The sequence below is a fragment of the Myotis myotis genome, unplaced genomic scaffold, assembly GCF_014108235.1.
Source record: "Myotis myotis isolate mMyoMyo1 unplaced genomic scaffold, mMyoMyo1.p scaffold_m19_p_8, whole genome shotgun sequence".
NCBI lineage: Eukaryota > Metazoa > Chordata > Mammalia > Chiroptera > Vespertilionidae > Myotis > Myotis myotis.
In genome coordinates, this window is record NW_023416390.1 from 76,479,698 (window position 1) to 76,498,381 (window position 18,684).

The window sequence follows — 18,684 nt, forward strand, 5'->3', positions numbered from 1 at the left end:
CATCAAAATAAAAAGCTTCTGCACAGCAAAAGAAACCATCAACAAAACAACAAGAAAGCCCACTGCATGGGAAAACATATTTGCCAATGTCATATCTGATAAGGGCCTAATCTCCAAAATTTATAGCGAACTCATACAACTCAACAAAAGGAAGATTAAACAATCTGATCAAAAAATGGGCAAAGGACCTAAATAGACACCTTTCTAAAGAGGACATTCAGAAAGCCAAGAGACATATGAAAACATGCTCAAAGTCACTAATCATCCGAGAGATGCAAATCAAAACAACAATGAGGTACCATCTCACACCTGTCAGAATGGCTATCATCAACAAATCAACAAACGACAAGTGCTGGAGAGGGTGTGGAGAAAAAGGAACACTCGTGCACTGCTGGTGGGAATGCAGACTGGTGCAGCCACTATGGAAGACAGTATGGAGTTTCCTCAAAAAACTAAAAATGGAACTCCCATTTGACCCTGTGATTCCACTTCTAGGAATATATCCCAAGAAACCAGAAACACCAGTCAGAAAGGATATATGCACCCATATGTTCATAGCAGCACAATTCACCACAGCTAAGATCTGGAAACAGCCTAAGTGCCCATCAGTAGATGAATGGATTAGAAAACTGTGATATATCTACACGATGGAATACTATGCTGCTGTAAAAAAGAAGGAACTCTTACCATTTGGAACGGCATGGATGGAACTGGAGAGCATTATGCTAAGTGAAATAAGCCAGTCAATGAAGGAAAAATACCACATGATCTCACTCATTCATGGATAATAAAGACCATTATAAACTTATGAACAATAATAGATACAGAGGCAGAGCTGCCTCAAACAGATTGTCAAACTGCATCGGGAAGGCCGGGAAGGGTTGGGGGGCAGGAGGGAGGGGGTAAGATATCAACCGAAGGACTTGTATGCATGCATATAAGCATAACCAATGGACATAAGGCACTGGGGGGTAGGGGAGGCCAGGGGATTGTCAAGGGCGGGGGAAAAAAAGGAGACATATGTAATACTCTTTGTAATACTTTAAGCAATTAGACAATAAAATAAAATAAAATAAAATAAAGGAAGAAAAGAAAAAGAACTGTATGCATATATGCATTACCCAAGGACACAGACAATAGGGTGGTGAAGGTCTGGGGTGGGGTGGGATCTGGGTGGAAGAGGGCAATGGGGAGATAAAAAGGGAGTGGACATCTGTAATACTCTCAACAATAAAGACATAAAAATAAATAAATAAATAAAACATGACTTTTCAGGACTGGCCATAGGCTTTACCTGGCAGGACTCACAGGGGTAAGCTGTCTTCTCCACACTGAGTGGATCACTGGAATTGATGGCGAACAGGGCCACTCCTTCCACCTCTTGAATCTCAGACCCTTGTATTCTACCTAACGGGCACCATGCACGTTACAATGGTTGTTGGTTTAGGGTTATATACCACGTCCTGGAGGTGATATCTCCAGTGGTCATACTCCTCACATACTTATGTTCATTCTTTCCTAGGTCTCTTTTTCTGAGGCCCTGGGCAGAAGTCTTCTTCAGGTACCTCCTGTGAGGCCTCCTTATAGAAGAGAGGAGAGAGGAACCTTGAAGATGCTTTTTCCCACTTGAACTCATTATCCAGTACTTTTCCACTCCTAGTCATTCCCCTTCACCTCGGGATCTATAATGTTGCTGGTGCCCTTTTGTTCCGCGTTCCCTCAACAATGAGATGACGCCCATAGCCACACTCATCATTCCATGGGGGAAATGAAACAGAGTCAGTCACCCTGGTTTTAGCCTCTTGCTTATCCATTGCACTAAATGATTAAAGGCTTAACTCTTTCATTTTTGGCTTGTTGTTTTAATCAGCTACTTGGCCACTTGACAACTCAGCTCTTTCCAAACTCAGCTGAGCTCCTGACACTGATCCTATTACTTGGCTCACCCAGAAGATTCAAGCTTTATATAGAGGGGCCTTTGAAGGTTCAGCCAAAACAACAGAGTGAAGCTATTGTGCAAGGAGGGGATATCACCTCCAGGACGGGTATATAACCCTAAATCAACAACCATTGTAACATGCATGGTGCGGGCTAAGTAGAGTACAAGGGTCTGAGATTCAAGAGGTGGAAGGAGTGGCCCTGTTTGCCATCTATTCCAGTGACTGACTTGGGAAATTTGGGCTACCTTTTCCACAGCTTGAGACTGGATCTAAAGATCCTGATTCTTAAAAAGTTAACACTTCTACCAGGAGACACAGTAGAACCCCATAAACTTGAAACTACAACTGCTGATCTGCCATTTTATGGTCCTCATGCCAGAACCCCAGAGACAAGGAAGAGTCATGATAAGGGCAGGTTTAATTGACCTGATCAGCAGGGGGAGGGAGGGCAGCTGTTATACAGTGGGGGTTAGGGGGGAAATGTTTGACACCAGATCATCAGGTAGGGCTTCTTCACATACAACCACTAACCAATTTTAGCCATGGCCTGAGGAAGACATGATGACTAAAGGCTCAGGCCCCTCAGGAATGAAGGTCTGCCTTACCCCACCAGGTAAGCCACCTAAAACAGTAAAGGTGCTGGCTGAGAGAAGAATCTAGAATGGGTGGAAGAGGAGGGAGTCATGATGAGTATCCCTTGTAGAATCAAGATCAGCTTCAGTTGCAAAGGCTGTAATTCATCCTACTAACCTTTCTCTTGTAAGTTTCCCCAAGAAAAGAGCCAACTAGCATCCTGGTGACGCTATTCCCAAACATAGTGGAGTTAATATACAAAGCAAGTGGATCTGAGAGGTGCAAGGATGAGCTGTGGTTGATGCTGTTGTTACTGATTGGGGTTACCAGCTGGGAGATGACAAGAAGAGGAGATGAGGAGACGTTGGTTTTTGTCTTCTTGAGGGAGATTTCAATCAAGAGACAAAGCGTAGAAAAGCAAGCAAGAATTTTTTATTGCAGCAAAAATATAGGAGAGTGAAACAAGGAAGGGCATAGAAGAAGCGACAGGTGAACTGGGCTGCCTTCACTCGCTGGGAGTCAGAGAATAGGGGGCCTTGGAGACAGGGAGTTAGCCTGGAACAAGCTGCTGCTGCCCATTGCTCCCCTGGTTTCAAGTCTCATGAGGTCCCTTACAAGTTAGGGGATACATTCCTGTGGGGGAAGGAGAAGGGAAAGGGAATATTCCCTGGAGGGACAGCACCCTGGGACTGAGTGGCTGCTGTCCATTTCTCCTCTGGTTGCAAGTTGTATGGGGTCCCTTAGAGGATAGGGGATACATGGGGGTTGAGTCTGTCCTTGGGTGTTGTTGGCAAATAGCACTAATTGTATTTCTGTTATTTGGCTCCCTGAGTAGGGTGATTTAAGCTATCTACCCTCTGGGGAGGAGGGCAAACCATTTACTCTCAAGTGCCCTTGGCTTAAGGAAGACAGGATTTACTAGGTGTCTGCAAAATGCTGTTTAACTATCTGTCTTAGTTTCCCCAATCTGCTTGTCCTGGAATTTTTCTAGCTTCTTACTATTCTATAACACTGTGAGGTGCCACCCAGATACCCTCTTCAGGAGTTCACTGCCCACCAGCCGCTGGGAGTGTTGGCTGTTGAAGGCTAACAGCCATAGCCTCTGGGAATTGCCTTTAACCAAAATAAGCTGCTTCACTTAGCTACACTTCTTCCCAGAGGGCATCCCGCATTCCATAACTCAGTGGTTCTCAACCTTCCTAATGCCGCGACCCTTTACTACAGTTCCTCATGTTGTGGTGACCCTCAACCATGAAATTATTTTCGTTGCTACTTCACAACTGTAATTTTGCTACTGTTATGAATCAAAATGTAAATATTTGATATGCAGGATGTATTTTCATTGTTACAAATTGAACATAATTAAAGCATAGTGATTAATCACAAAAACAGTATGTAATTATATACGTGTTTTCCGATGGTCTTAGGCGACCCCTGTGAAAGGGTCGTTGGACCCCCAGGTTGAGAACCGCTGCCATAACTGGTTGATACAGGAGTCAAAGGCCCAGTCCCCATACCTTGATTTTCCCAGGTCAGCATTACCAGAATAACGATTCCAATTCTCCTCTCCCCATCCCAGGTACTGTTACCCAATGAGCGACGGGAGTCAAGCGCTCACACGGACACCGGGCACCGTGAGTTGGAGGAAGGGCTCGCCGTGGTTTCACCCCAGGACACCAGCCCGGCCTGCCCCAGGCGCCTCGCAGAGGGCCCGTGAAGCCCCATGTGGGCGGTGGGCCGCTCTCCGAGGCGCGCGACCCCTCGGTTCCGAACTCGCGCGGGCCCCACGCGCCGGGCACTGGCCTCCCGGGCTCCGGGAGGCTTTTTTTTTTTTAATATATCTTTATGAGAGGAAGGCAGGGGGAGAGATAGAAATATCCATGATGAGAATGGTGCTCTACAAACCAAATTCCCCAGGGACCCGAACACACTGCGCAGGCGCAAAAGCTGAACTCCGGCTTCCTTCGGGTCTTTGCATTTGGCGCGAAATCCCCGCGACGTGGGCGGGGCTCGGGGAGAAGCCGCGCTCATTGGGCAGGCTTGGCGCGAAATCGCCGAGTTCCTGCGCCACGATTGGCTCCGGCCGACGAGGAGGCGGGGCTGAGACGGCGGCGGCGCGCGCGACGCGACTAGAGGCGGCGGAGTGTGACTGCGGTGTCCCCTCAGCGCTAAGCAGCGATGGACCTCGCGGCGGCCGCGGAGCCGGGCGCCGGCAGCCAGCACGTAGTGGTGCGCGACGAGGTGGCCGAGAAGTGCCAGAAGCTCTTCCTGGACTTCCTAGAGGAGTAAGTCGCGGGCTGCCCTTCTTGGCGGAACTTCCCGCGCCGCCCCTCCCCACTTCCGGAGCCCGGGGAGCGCAGTGCCCGGCGCGTGGGGCCCGCGCGAGTTCGGAACCGAGGGGTCGCGCGCCTCGGAGAGCGGCCCACCGCCCACATGGGGCTTCACGGGCCCTCTGCGAGGCGCCTGGGGCAGGCCGGGCTGGTGTCCTGGGGTGAAACCACGGCGAGCGCTTCCTCCAACTCACGGTGCCGGGTGTCCGTGTGAGCGCTTGACTCCCGTCGCGCATCCCCACCGTGGCGGCCGTGCGGCCCCAGTGGCCTGTGCAGAAACCGAGGCGCGGCGGGGACCAGTCACTGTCCAGCGAGGCCACCCGCCGGCAGGTTCGAGCGGGAGGCCGAGCTGGCAGCGGAAGCCTGGCAGAGGCCTGAGGGCCCAGACAGCCGGGACCTCGGCAGCCGGGGCGCCGGGAGATGAAAGTCCTAGAGGGGACCCTGTGGTTTGACAGGTGCTCGGGGGAGCCCGGCTCCCATCCCTCCTTCCTTCCAGCCTCCATCCCCACCTTGCCTTTTCCCCTCGGGGCTGCTGGCCTCCCCTCACCCCTCCCGGGCTTCCCGCCGCCGCCGCCAGTTACTGCCTTACAGGTAGTGCAGATGGTGCCTCCGGGAGACGTGTAAACACCTGGGGATGTCCTATGAAATTCTTTTTGTTACTGTTACGTGAAATAGTGCATAGCATAAAGTTGACCACGTTAACCTTTTGTAAGCGTAGCGTTCGGTGGGTGGCTTTCCCCTTACCCGTGCAGCCATCGTGCAGCCATCATCGCCATTCTTCCCCAGAACTCTTTTCCTCTTCCCACCCTCAGATTCTGCAGCCGTTAAACAGCAACTCCCCTCCTCCCCCCAGTACTTGGCCACCCCCATTCTCTCTGCCTGTGGAGTTGACAGCGCCTCCTACGCTTGCAGTCATGCAGTATTCGTCCTTTTGTGACCAGCTTATTTCACTTCGCGTGATGTCTTCAAGGGGCATCCATGTTGTAGCATGTGCCAGAATCTCCTTTTTATTTATTATTTTTATTTACTTATTTTTAAACATATATATAAATATATTTTATTGATTTTTTTTTTTTTTTACAGAGAGGAAGGGAGAGGGATAGAGAGTTAGAAACATCGATGGATGAGAGAGAAACATCAATCGGCTGCCTCCTGCACACCTACTGGGGATGTGCCCGCAACCAAGGTGCATGCCCTTGGCGGGAATCGAACCTGGGACCCTTCAGTCCACAGGCCGACGCTCTATCCACTGAGCCAAACTGGCTAGGGCTTTAAATATATTTTTATTGATTTCATAGAGGAAGGGAGAGAGATCGAAACATCAATGATGAGAGAGAATCGCTGATCGGCTGCCTCCTGCATGCTCCCCACTGGGGATGGAGCCTGCAACCCGGGCATGTGCCCTGACCCAATACCGAAACCCTGACCTCCTGGTTCAGAGGTCGATGCTCAACCACTGAACCACACCGGCGGGGCCAGAATTTCCTTTTTAAAACTGAATAGTATTCCATTACATGTATGTACACATTGTGTGTGTCTATTCATCTGTCCATGGACACTTGGGTTTTCACACTTCCACATTCATGAATACATCTACTGTCCTATGAAATTCTGATATACTTTAAACCATAATTGTATTTATAGTTCCCTACCTGTGGCAGTGTTACTTTCTGCTTGGCAGGTATCCATCCTTCAAAGCCCAGCTAGACTCACATCTCCTGTGAAACTGTACAAACCTTTCAGGCAGCACCAGTCTTGGCTTCCTTCATGTTCCCAATCATTTCCCATTATATCTGATAATAAAACCTCTTATACATATCTTTACCTGTCGGCCACTTCATTTTCATTGTAAATCCCATCCTTAACCCCACCTAGCCACCACACCGTATTACAAAGATTAGGGTTTTGTTTTAACAAATGATATAGTTGCCTTTACAACCTTGCAGTTAACATACACCTAGATGCTGGGGATAATGATGAACAAGACAGTCCTTGTACTTCATTGGAGAATAAAATGCACTTCCTTTCAAAATACCAACTTTGATTTGCCATCGCTTATGGAAAAAGCTCAAATTCTTCACAGCTCTTTTTCAGTTTCATCTTCCCCATCCAGGCTGTTGTCCACACTCCTCCCATACCTTTTCTGACCACCACATACTTGCAGACATCTGCAGCTAGTCTACCTGCCACTTCTTTTCCTTTCAGATTTTAAGTCTATCAAGGCTGAATTTCCAGTGCCTTTCTAGATGTTAGGTAGAATTAGTTAATAATCCCCTTTCACATTTCTTGTACATTTTTTTCCTTTTTCCCTCTTTTATTGTGGAAAGAACACACGAGATTTGCCTTCTTAACAAATTTTTTTTAATATATTTTATTGATTTTTTACAGAGAGGAAGGGAGAGAGATAGAGAGTTAGAAACATTGATGAGAGAGAACCATCAATCAGCTGCCTCCTGCACATCTCCTACTGGGGATGTGCCCGCAACCCAGGTACATGCCCTTGACCGGAATCGAACCTGGGACCTCTAAGTCCGCAGGCCGACGCTCTATCCACTGAGCCAAACCGGTTTCGGCCTTCTTAACAAATTTTTAACTATACAGTATGTTATTGTTGAATATAGGTACAATGTTAGATCATATTCATCTTTCTTGACTGAAACTTTATACCTGTTGATTAGCATTTTCCTCTTCCTTCATCCCCTGGCAACCACCATTCCACTTTTTTATTATAAATTTGACTATGTTAGATATCTCATAAGTAGAATCATGCAGTATTTGTCTTTTTTGGTGATTGCCTTATTTCACTTCCCATAATGTCTTCAAGGTTCGTGCATATTGACACATTGCAGAATTTCCTTTTTTAAGGCTGAATAGTATTCCAATGTATGTGTATACCACATTTTCTTTAATCATTTGTGGTGGATATTTAGGTTGTCTAGTACCTCTTTTTAGTAGGAGTGTCTCTTATGAAACTGTCAACCCTAGGATAGGAACAACATTGTCATTTTCATCTGTAGTTACTTCTGGTATAATGCTTTGCAGATAGTTCAGTAAATATTTAACAGAACATGCTGTATTTGAAGGAGGAATTGATTTTTGCTTCAAAAACTAATCTTCGCCCTAGCCAGTTTGGCTCAGTGAATAGAATGTCGCCCTGTGGACTGAAGGGTCCCAGCTTGATTCCTGTAAAAGGCATGTACCTCGGTTGCAGGCTCCTCTCAGGCTGGGACCCTGGTCGGGCGCGTGCAGGAGGCAACCAATTGATGTGTTTCTTTCACATCGATATTTTTCTCTGTCTTTCTCTCTTCCATTTTCTCCAAAAATCAATGGAAAAATATCCTCGGGTGATGCTTAAAAAAAACTAATCATGTCATGTTAAAAGAACAAAAAGCAGGCCCGGCTGGTGTGGTTGAGTGGTTCAGCATCGACCCAGAAACCAAGAGATCACCAGTTGGAATCCCAGTCAAGGCACATGCCTGGGTTTCAGGCTTGCTCACCGCAGTATGGGGTGTGCAGGAGGCAGCTGATTGATACTTCTCTCTCATTGATGTTTCTATCTCTATCCCTTAATACTTAAAAATAAATATTTTTATTGATTTCAGAGAGGAAGGAAGAGGGAGAGAGAGATAGAAATATCAATGATGAGAGAGAATTATTGATTGGCTGCCTCCTGCACGCTCCACACTGGGGATCTAGTCCACAACCAGGAATCGAACAGTGACTTCCTGGTCAACACTCAACCACTGAGCCATGCCAGCCAGGTGATAAAAACATATTTTTTTAAAAAAAGAACTAAAAAGCCCTACCGGTTTGGCTCAGTGGATAGAGCATTGGCCTGTGGACTGGAGGGTCCCAGGTTCGATTCCGGTCAGGGGCATGTGCCTTGGTTGCGGGCACATCCCCGGTGGGGGGTGTGCGGGGGGCAGCTGATCGATGTTTCTCTCATTGATGTTTCTAGCTCTCTATCCCTCTCCCTTCCTCTCTTTAAAAAAAATCAATAAAAATATTTTAAAAAACAAAACAAAAAGTAAATAAGTTTGTATGATACTCCTTTTAGGAAAAAAAAACACAAAACACCAGATTTATTTTGTGTGTGTGTATTTATTTTTATTTTGGTTCTTAAACCAAAAACTAACCTATCAGTTTCATTATAGAAATTGAGTTTTTAGATTTTGACCTGAATTTCTTGATTGAACATTTCCTCATTTTAGTTATACATACCAATAATAAAAGAATAGTTAGCATTTGTTGATTAGAAAATATTATATCAAGAAATTCATATTAAAATCTGAAAACCCAGTTTTTCTATGTTCTGGGCTCTGCATAAAACATTTTACAGGCGGTTCTCTCATTTAATCTTCACAGTAATCTTATGAGATAAAGTGATGTCCTAATCTGTTTTATTTCATTTTGTTTTAATTTTTTTCAAAAGGGGACAGGTTTAGAGAGGATAAGTAACTTGCCCCAAGTTACACAACTGTGAAAATGGGCCTGTCTGACCCTAAAGCTGATGATCTTTAATCAATACACTGAATTATCAGGCATTTGGATTCTTCTTTTTAATGCCTAGTTCTTCAATTTAATCTGACTTGCATGTGTCTGCAGGTTCCAGAACAGTGATGGAGAAACTAAGTACTTGCAGTTAGCAGAAGAGCTCATTCGTCCTGAGAGAAACACATTGGTTGTGAGTTTTGTGGACCTGGAGCAATTTAACCAGCAACTTTCCACCACCATTCAAGAGGAGTTCTATAGGTATGGTATATTAATCTTTCTGGGAGGCCAGTTCTGTTTGGACTGGAAGTGTTCATTTGTGAGGCAGAAGGGCAGCTGTGATAGAGGCCCTTTGATACAGCCAGTGGTCATGTAGTATTGCTCTGAACTAACTTAGGCCCAAAGCTGAATATTTTTCACATGCAAATGTTGAAAACCTTTGCTTTCTATATAGTTTTCCTAAGTTATAAGAGGACCATTTACTTTGTGTCAGGTATTTGGTGCTGTTGCTGTCATTCAATTCCCCACCCCCACCCATCTCATAGGAGTTTTGAGAAAGTGTTTGTGTGGATCCTGTTCTTGATCAGAGAGAGATGTCTTTACAGCAGTAACGTTGTTCTTCTCTTAAAATTTAATTTTTCTTCTGATTATAAAAGTAATATATATTGTAGAAAATTTAGAAAATAGAGAAAAGTAGGGAGAGTAAAGTCATCTGTACATTTGTAATCCTGCCGCCCAAAGTTAACTGTCATTAACAGGTCTGTGCCAACAAAGTTCCAAGAGCCTTCTAGGTCTGTAAGTGCAGAGCTTCCTAAGGATCTCTTGACACATTTTGATGTATTTCTGCATATCTATAATTATTTGGATCATACTATAGATAGAGCATCCTGCCCTTTTCACTTCACAGTATAACATTTTTCCATGTCATATAAAATCCCTTGAAAATATTTTAATAGTAGATTGGTATTTTTTTTGGTAGAAATTAGTTATATTTAATAATTTAGGCTTTAATTTTGTTTTTGATTGCTACGTAAAATGAGAAGCATTTTCTAACATACCTTTTTATTTGGATTAATTAATGTGACAGTCTGTATAAATAAAATTAGGTTAAACTAAACATTGCGGACTGTTGTGAAAGAAACGGAGGCCCAGGAGTAAGGAGACACAGCCCTGTTCCTTTACCTGGTGAACTATGAGGTGGAGGACTTGTCTTCATGTTTTTTAGTCGTATCTGACCATCAAGAATGGTTGCAGAGATAAGCAGCAGTTTATTGTGAAAGTATGCAGCAGTGAAGTTGTACGGACAAGTAAGAGGGAGGTAGAAAGTCAGGGCTGGTGGTAGAAATACCCACACCCATACCTCATGCACGGGTCATGCAGTAATTCTGTCTCATTGAAAGCAGCTAATTTTTCAGAGGACTCCAGTCCCCACTCCTTCAGCCAGGCTGCAGCAGCTACTGGGGACTTCTGTCAAGAAAACATGGGCCACTTCAGTCTAACCAGTCAGATGGGCCATTTCTGCTAATACCTGATGTACACACATTCCTCCCCTGACCTCATCCATTTTTTATCAATCAAGAATTAAACCTAGAAAAATGAATTGTGGCCTCGACACCAAATGAAAAGCTGCCTTGGTAGATTGTAACCCCCTCCCCCCCTCAGGTTTTTCAGGTTGAGTCTTCTTGGACAGAGAAGTGGCCTACAGTGTGGTTCTAAATAATTATTTAAAGATAATGAGTGTTCGGGCACAGCATTTTATCTTTGGTGTTTCTACTGTCTTAGATCTATTTGTGGAGGGATAAGAGAGGATTGAAAGAGGCTCTCAAACCTGGACTAGATAATATTAGTATCCTGTGTAGTTAAATTCTAAGGCTTGGGTGTAACCAGATGAAATTACTTAGTCTCAGCTGTTGGCAAGCATGAAGGGGGAAGGAGGCCTTGGTAATAATAAGCCTCTGGAAGAGATGTCAGTTGATCTTTTTTGTTTGCTTTTTAGAGTTTATCCTTACCTATGTCGGGCCTTAAAAACTTTCGTCAAAGACCGGAAAGAGATTCCTCTTGCCAAGGATTTTTATGTTGCATTCCAAGACCTACCTACCAGACACAAGTAAGAAACCCTTCTTTGGAAGAAAAGAAATGTACCAAATAGTATAGGCATCACTTAATTGTCAGAAAACTCAGGAGGTTGTAGTCTTAGATCTGTAAAGTTTTGCCCAGTTATCCAAAAAATTTAATTTTGGAGAAATGTATTTTTCTAAGGAGATAGGATGAGAAGTAAGTTAAATGAAGCAATTTCTGAGTATTGTCTTATTTTAGGATACCTTTGAGGGGATATTTGGGAGGGGAATTAGTCAAGTGAGAAAATTTGAAAACTGAAACAGTCACAGAAATTCATGAATCTGGAAAATTTTGTCAGAGCTTAAATGGCATACCTTTTAAAGAACTTAAGTAATTGTTTAAGAAATTGAAGTGATATTTTGAAAACAACTACAGAAATTACTTACAAAGTTACCAAGTTATTTAATATAGAATGGGTTTGTGCAGTAAAGTGTTTCTGAACTTCTGAGTCTAAATTTTCCCCCCATGATAACTTTATTTTGAAAATACTTTAATACATACTTACTTAGAAGTTGTAAATAAGCAAAAAATATTTGCATATAAACAAAAATGTGATTATCCCGTTTTATAATTACTTATTTCTTTGTTGTGCTTTATTCACCAATGGGACATTTATCCTTAAACAGAATTCGAGAACTCACTTCATCCAGAATTGGTTTGCTCACTCGAATCAGTGGGCAGGTGGTACGGACTCACCCAGTTCACCCAGAGCTTGTGAGTGGGACTTTCCTGTGCTTGGACTGTCAGACAGTGATCAAGGATGTAGAACAGCAGTTCAAATACACACAGCCAAACATCTGCCGAAATCCAGTTTGTGCCAACAGAAAGAGATTCCTGCTAGATACAAATAAATCAAGATTTGTTGATTTTCAGAAGGTAACTATTAAATTTTTGTTAAGCTCATATTTAGCCTATGCTAATAATTCCCTTCTAGGCACCTACAATTATTATTTAAGAGCTTATTTAGACAGTGTTAAACTCAGTTTTTATTTTAAGTCAAGGATCATCAAATGTGACCACAGATTTAAGCCACAAAACTCTTAATACAAATTTTGGTTATCAGTTTATAAATGTGTTTTAACCTTTAATAACCTTAATTGGAAGCCTCTTCAGGCTGTGACAAAATGTATTTGTTAAAGAATAAATAGTAATTATTATCAATATTAACTAGAGTTAAGAGAACTTTGGAGAAGTACAGACTTGTTGGTGTAAGACTTTGAGTAGGTGGTTAGGAGCGAGACAGCATGAATAATAGGATAGGTGCAAATGGACATGTTTGTCAACAGCAGTGAGGATTACCATGATTGAAGTAGAGGAGTCAAACTGGAGATTATCTGAGAGATGATTTGGTATGAGGCATAGAGGTACTTGGAGCCTTAACTCTCAGATTTGGACCTATCTTGATAAATAAGGGAATTATCAGGGGATATGATTTTTTTTTAAGGAAGATTAATGGGACACTGGTTTGTAGTATTTAACAAGAGACTAGTAATTAGGTAGTTGTAGTGATTTGGGCAATAGTTGGATGGTAGCAGTAGGTGTAAGGGGCTCTTATCTCTGTATGACTTAGTAACTCTGGGACATGCAAAGGGGAAAAAAAATTATAGCAGTTCAAGCATTAGAGCATGGAGGAATGAGTACCAGTCTAAAATAATTAATATTTAATTCAGTTTTCAATCCTCACTTAGATTTCTAATATTCTTATACTTGGTTTTTAAGAAGTACATACTCTATCAACAACTTTTGATAGGAGGTATTCTGTATTTGAAAAAGAACGTGATAACAAACCCCATTGGGTCTTGGTTTGAAAAGAAAACAAAACATCTGTAATTAAGGGGAAATTTAAAGTTGGATTGAATAATAGACATGGTATTAAATATTATTTAATCTTCTTGGTGTTATAATGGTATTGTGTTTACATAGGAGATTGTCTTTATTTGTGCTTAAGTATTTAGGGGTGAAGTATCTTGATACTTACATTTAAAATATAATAATATAGTAAAAGTATGTGTGTCTAATGTTAACAGATGCATTGAGATGGAGAGTATAAATTACGAAACACAGAACAAATATATAACTACATAGTCAATTTGAACAAAGAGAAAACGAGAAACAATGCTTTTTAATGAGAGAAAAATGAAGATTTTATTTTATTTTTTTTTTTAATATATTTTATTGATTTTTTACAGAGAGGAAGGGAGGGGGATAGAGAGTTAGAAACATCGATGAGCGAGAAACATCAATCAGCTGCCTCCTGCACGCCCCCTACTGGGGATGTGCCCGCAGCCAAGGTACATGCCCTTGACCAGAATCGAACCTGGGACCCTTGAGTCTGCAGGCCAACGCTCTATCCAGTGAGCCAAACCGGTTAGGGTGAAGATTTTAAATAGATATAATCTTGCCCTAGCCGATTTGGCTCAGTGGATGGAGCTTTGGCCTGCGGACTGAAGGGCCAGGTTCAATTCTGGTCAGGGGCACATGCTTGGGTTGCAGGCTCAATCCCCACTGGGTGGAGTACAGGAGGCAGCTGATCAATGATTCTCACTCATCATTGATGTCTCTCTCTCTCTCTCATGCTCCCTCTCTGAAATCAATAAAAATATATTAAAATAAATAAATAGATATAATCTTTTACCAAATTGAAAGTTTTAGGGTAGATAATTTTTACGATAAATGATGGCACATGTCAAAAGTGCAAAAGGTAAGATAGTTTAAAATATGTCAATATTTGTGGAATTTAATTTAGATTATATAACATTTGAACAAGATCTCTTATTCTTGGCCTTTTTTTTTTTTGTTATAGGTTCGTATTCAGGAGACTCAAGCTGAGCTTCCTCGAGGAAGTATCCCACGCAGTTTAGAAGTGATCTTGAGGGCTGAAGCTGTGGAGTCAGCTCAAGCTGGTGACAAGTGTGACTTTACAGGGACGCTGATTGTTGTGCCTGATGTCTCTAAGCTTAGCACACCAGGTTGGTAATTTGAGGCTCAAATCTAACAAATTCTGTTACCTGAACTGCAGAGTATCTAGCTTCTTGTATCTTCCTTATCTTATTTTGGGCTACCAATCAGAGGGTAAATCGGGAAGTATGTTGAGAATAAAGACTAATGGGTTTTGCTACAAAAGGTAGTGATCTGAAAAAAAAAAAAAAAATCAGCCTAAATGAAATCTTTGGATTTATAGGTTTTGTGTATTTGAACAATTTTTACTCAGCACCTTCAATATTTGAGCTGTGAAACTACTTATCATTCAATCTTTCAGGAGCACGTGCAGAAACTAACTCTCGTGTCAGTGGTGTTGATGGATATGAGACAGAAGGCATTCGAGGACTCCGGGCCCTTGGTGTTAGGGACCTTTCATACAGGCTGGTTTTTCTTGCCTGTTGTGTTGCACCAACCAACCCAAGGGTGAGTCTTAGTAGAATAGCAAAGCTTGAGAAAGATCTCCCCCAAGGCTGCCGCAAAGTTACGGGTTTCTGAAACCTCTCAGTTATCTAGTCAATGTTAAAAATACAGGTTGTTGCAATTTGATTTTTTTTTTTTTTTTCAGTTTTAAAATCAAATTTTTTCGTATCTCTCTGACAAGGAAAAATCTTGTTTTCATGTCAGAGCTCATTGCTTTAATAGCAGTGGTACAAATAATCCATGGTAGGGGTTTATGTTTTTTAATTATCATGGTTCCTCTCATGCTCTTGGAGAAAGTGCAAATAGAAAGATTTAGTAATCTGGAAAGTAAAGAAATTGCTTTCTGAGAGTGATGGGCTCCTGGTATTATAGTTGTTCAGAACTTGATTCTGTGTCCTGAATGGAAAAGCAGGTAGAAAGAGTTTGGAAAATCATCCAGTTTTGGAAAAAGAAATGAACATAGTATTATTCTGTCACTTCTTTTTGTTGTTGTTAATCCTCACCCGAGGATATTTTTCCATTGATTTTTAGGGAGAGGGAAAGACAGAGAGAAACGTCAATGTGAGAGAAACACATCAATTGGTTGCCTCCTGCATGCCCCCGACCAGGGTCCAGGCCGGCTAGGAGCCTACAACCAAGGTACGTGCCCTTGACCAGAATCAAACCCAAGGCCCTGTGGTCCACAGGCCAATGCTCTATCCACTAAGCAAAACTATCTAGGGCTGTCACTTCTTTTTTTAAAAAAAAAGATATAAATATATATATATATATATATATATATATATATATATATATATATATATATATTTTATTGATTTTTTACAGAGAGGAAGGGAGAGGGATAGAGAGAAACATCGATCAGCTGCCTCCTGCACGCCCCCTACTGGGGATGTGCCCACAACCAAGGTACATGCTCTTGACCGGAATCGAACCTGGGACCTTTCAGTCCGCAGGCTGACGCTCTATCCACTGAGCCAAACCGGTTAGGGCTATCACTTCTTTTTGATCTTCGCATCATTGGACTAGCATTTTAGTATGGCTCATCTCTTAACCACATAAATTTAGATAGCAATATAAAATGGTGGTGGCTTTTTGTTTTTTTAATTCACAGGACAAATGACATACTCTCTTAATTAACTTAGAACTTACTAGTTGAGGATTTTTTAAAAACCTTTATAGTTAACAGATTCTGAAGTTGACCTCCCAGACTATAATTTGTTTGTAGTGAAGTGTCTTCTCTTTCACATTATTTTGACCATTTCTATACTAATATTTTTCCTTTCTTCTCTGTCCTCAGTTTGGAGGGAAAGAGCTCCGAGATGAGGAACAGACAGCTGAGAGCATAAAGAACCAAATGACTGTGAAGGAATGGGAGAAAGTGTTTGAAATGAGTCAAGATAAAAATCTATACCACAACCTTTGTACCAGCCTGTTCCCTACTATACATGGTAAGAGTTCTATACATTTGTGCCATAAACTTGAAATTCAAGATAGTGATTCAAGATAAAACAGCAACATATGATTTCTTAAAGCACACAAATCAGATCATGAATTTTTTGTAGGTTTAGAAGGGGTCTTTTTGTCATTTATGAAAGGAAAATATATGACTCCACTTAAAACAAGGTACCTAGAATAGGCAAGTTCATAGAGATTGAAAGTAAAGAGGTTACTGGGGGAGAGGAATGGGGAGTTACTGTTTAATGGATAGATTCCTGTTTAGTATGATGAAAAGCTCTAGAAATTTATAGGGATGATGGTTATAAAACATAGTGAATATACTTAATTCCACTGAAATGTACACTTAAAAATGGTTGAAATGGTAAATTTTATGTTGTATATACTTTACCACAATTTTTTTAAAAAGGAAAAAGGGATCATGTAGTCTTCTTTTTCTGCCTTTAGGACAGAACTTCACTGCAGTATACTCCAGTATGCTAGTTTATTATCTGTGGGGCTTTTTTCATTTTTAGAGCTGGCGATTTCTTGATGTTTCTTGGTTACATGTACATGTTTATACCTTTGGTGGTTTCTTTCATGGTTTGTTTTTTTTTTTTTTGGCTCTTGGTTGCTAGCTTCTCACTGTTATTAAAATCCTCTTGTGTGTTGAAGGGTATAACTAAGTTTTCAGGCCTCATAATATAATGGGTTTTTCTCTTAGGTATATATTTTTTAATCATTACAATTAACCTGTTTTTCTACCTAAATATTTGATAAATGAAATTGAACTGAAATTCTTTTTTTTTTTTTTTTTAATATATTTTATTGATTTTTTACAGAGAGGAAGGGAGAGAGATAGAGAGTCAGAAACATCGATGAGAGAGAAACATCGATCAGCCGCCTCCTGCACATCTCCCACTGGGGCTGTGCCCGCAACCCAAGTACATGCCCCTGACCGGAACCGAACCTGGGACCCTTCAGTCCGCAGGCCGACGCTCCATCCACTGAGCCAAACCGGTTTCGGCTGAACTGAAATTCTTTATGTTAATAATTGTTTATGGATTTTAGAGTGTCGTCCTTTAATAATGAATAGGGTAAAAAATTTTATGCTGCTTCACTTTTCCCATAAATTATTGCTTTGTAACAAATTACCCCAAAATTTAGTGGCTTAAAACAACAAACATTATCTCATACAGTCTGTGGGTCAGGAGTTGACAGAGGCTTAGCTGGGTGGTTCTGCTCAGTCTTTCAAGAGATTGCAGCCAAGACATTAGCTGGGGCTACAGTCATTTGAAGGCTTTGCTGGGGGCCAGAGGATCCACTTAGGGAGCTTACTTACATGGCTTATAGGTCAGAGTAGTTTTGGTTGTGGAATGGGTTTTTTAATTTTCTGTTTTTAAGATGGTTTTTGTAAATCTGCCTAGCACTTTGTTAATGGAATTCACAGAAAGTCATAATAATTAGCACAGAAAAATATTTCTAAAGATCCATTGTTTTCTAATTGTGCATTTCCTTCTTATATTGGATTTATATAGTTCTTTGAAGCATTTTATCTAATCCCTATGAGTTCACTTAGCATGAATTTATATTCAGCACCGGTCACTACAGTGGGGCCTTGACTTACGAGTATCCCGACTAACGAGTTTTTTGAGATACCAGCTGTCTCTCCGCACATTTTTTGCATTGAGTTGATAGAGTAATTTGAGTTAACGAGCTCCTTAACGAGCTCGGTCTCGTAAGTCAAGGCCCCACTGTATTGGTAATACAAAAGAATAAGGTCATGGACCATTTCTCAAACTGTTGATTGAATTGCATGCCATTAGAACTAGCAAATATGATAGATAAGCTGAGGGGGACATAGTTTATTTATGGGGAGAGATATTTGAGGACTACCTCATAGAGAAAAGCTTTGTATAAGGTAGTGGGACTTGTGAGCAAGGAAAGCCTCTTAGAAGGGTGAACATTGGCACCGGCGACACCTGCAGTATAGGTGAAGACATTGTTTAGGGGACTTCAAATTCCAGAGCAAGAACCAAGATTAGGAGCCAGGTATTTTTACTTCAGTCTTGTGCTTTGCTTCACATTTATCTGCTCTTTTGGTTGATAAACGTGCCCTTGGAATTTCCTGTGATATGTTTAGCCTCATGTTGAAAAATACCTTGGGTTTTTGTTTCAGGCAATGATGAAGTAAAACGGGGTGTCCTGCTGATGCTCTTTGGTGGTGTTCCAAAGACAACAGGGGAAGGAACCTCTCTTCGAGGGGACATAAATGTTTGCATTGTTGGTGACCCAAGTACAGCTAAGAGCCAGTTTCTCAAGTAAGTGTTTGCCCATAGTAGTGCAGCAGGAAAAACTGCATGGTTCAGGCTCTGTGCTACCAAGAGAGCAGTCAG

At 41.9% G+C, this 18,684-nt stretch overlaps 1 protein-coding gene across 3 annotated transcripts in view; it reads left to right on the plus strand.

Annotated features, from left to right (window-relative positions):
• Positions 1-4,632: 4,632 nt before the first annotated feature.
• The window catches only part of MCM6 (minichromosome maintenance complex component 6), a 36,855-nt gene continuing 22,803 nt past the window's right edge, over positions 4,633-18,684 (plus strand). For 2 of the 3 annotated variants that reach the window (XM_036320137.1, XM_036320139.1), the window contains exons 1-8: positions 4,633-4,798; positions 9,449-9,595; positions 11,331-11,441; positions 12,079-12,328; positions 14,256-14,421; positions 14,712-14,857; positions 16,152-16,302; positions 18,468-18,609. In XM_036320137.1, coding sequence (XP_036176030.1) covers positions 4,692-4,798; positions 9,449-9,595; positions 11,331-11,441; positions 12,079-12,328; positions 14,256-14,421; positions 14,712-14,857; positions 16,152-16,302; positions 18,468-18,609 — 1,220 coding nt within the window. In that variant the 5' untranslated portion in view covers positions 4,633-4,691. Of the gene's footprint in view, positions 4,799-4,897; positions 5,299-9,448; positions 9,596-11,330; positions 11,442-12,078; positions 12,329-14,255; positions 14,422-14,711; positions 14,858-16,151; positions 16,303-18,467; positions 18,610-18,684 lie in introns of those variants that run through there. The other variant, XM_036320138.1, reaches the window with a different exon arrangement.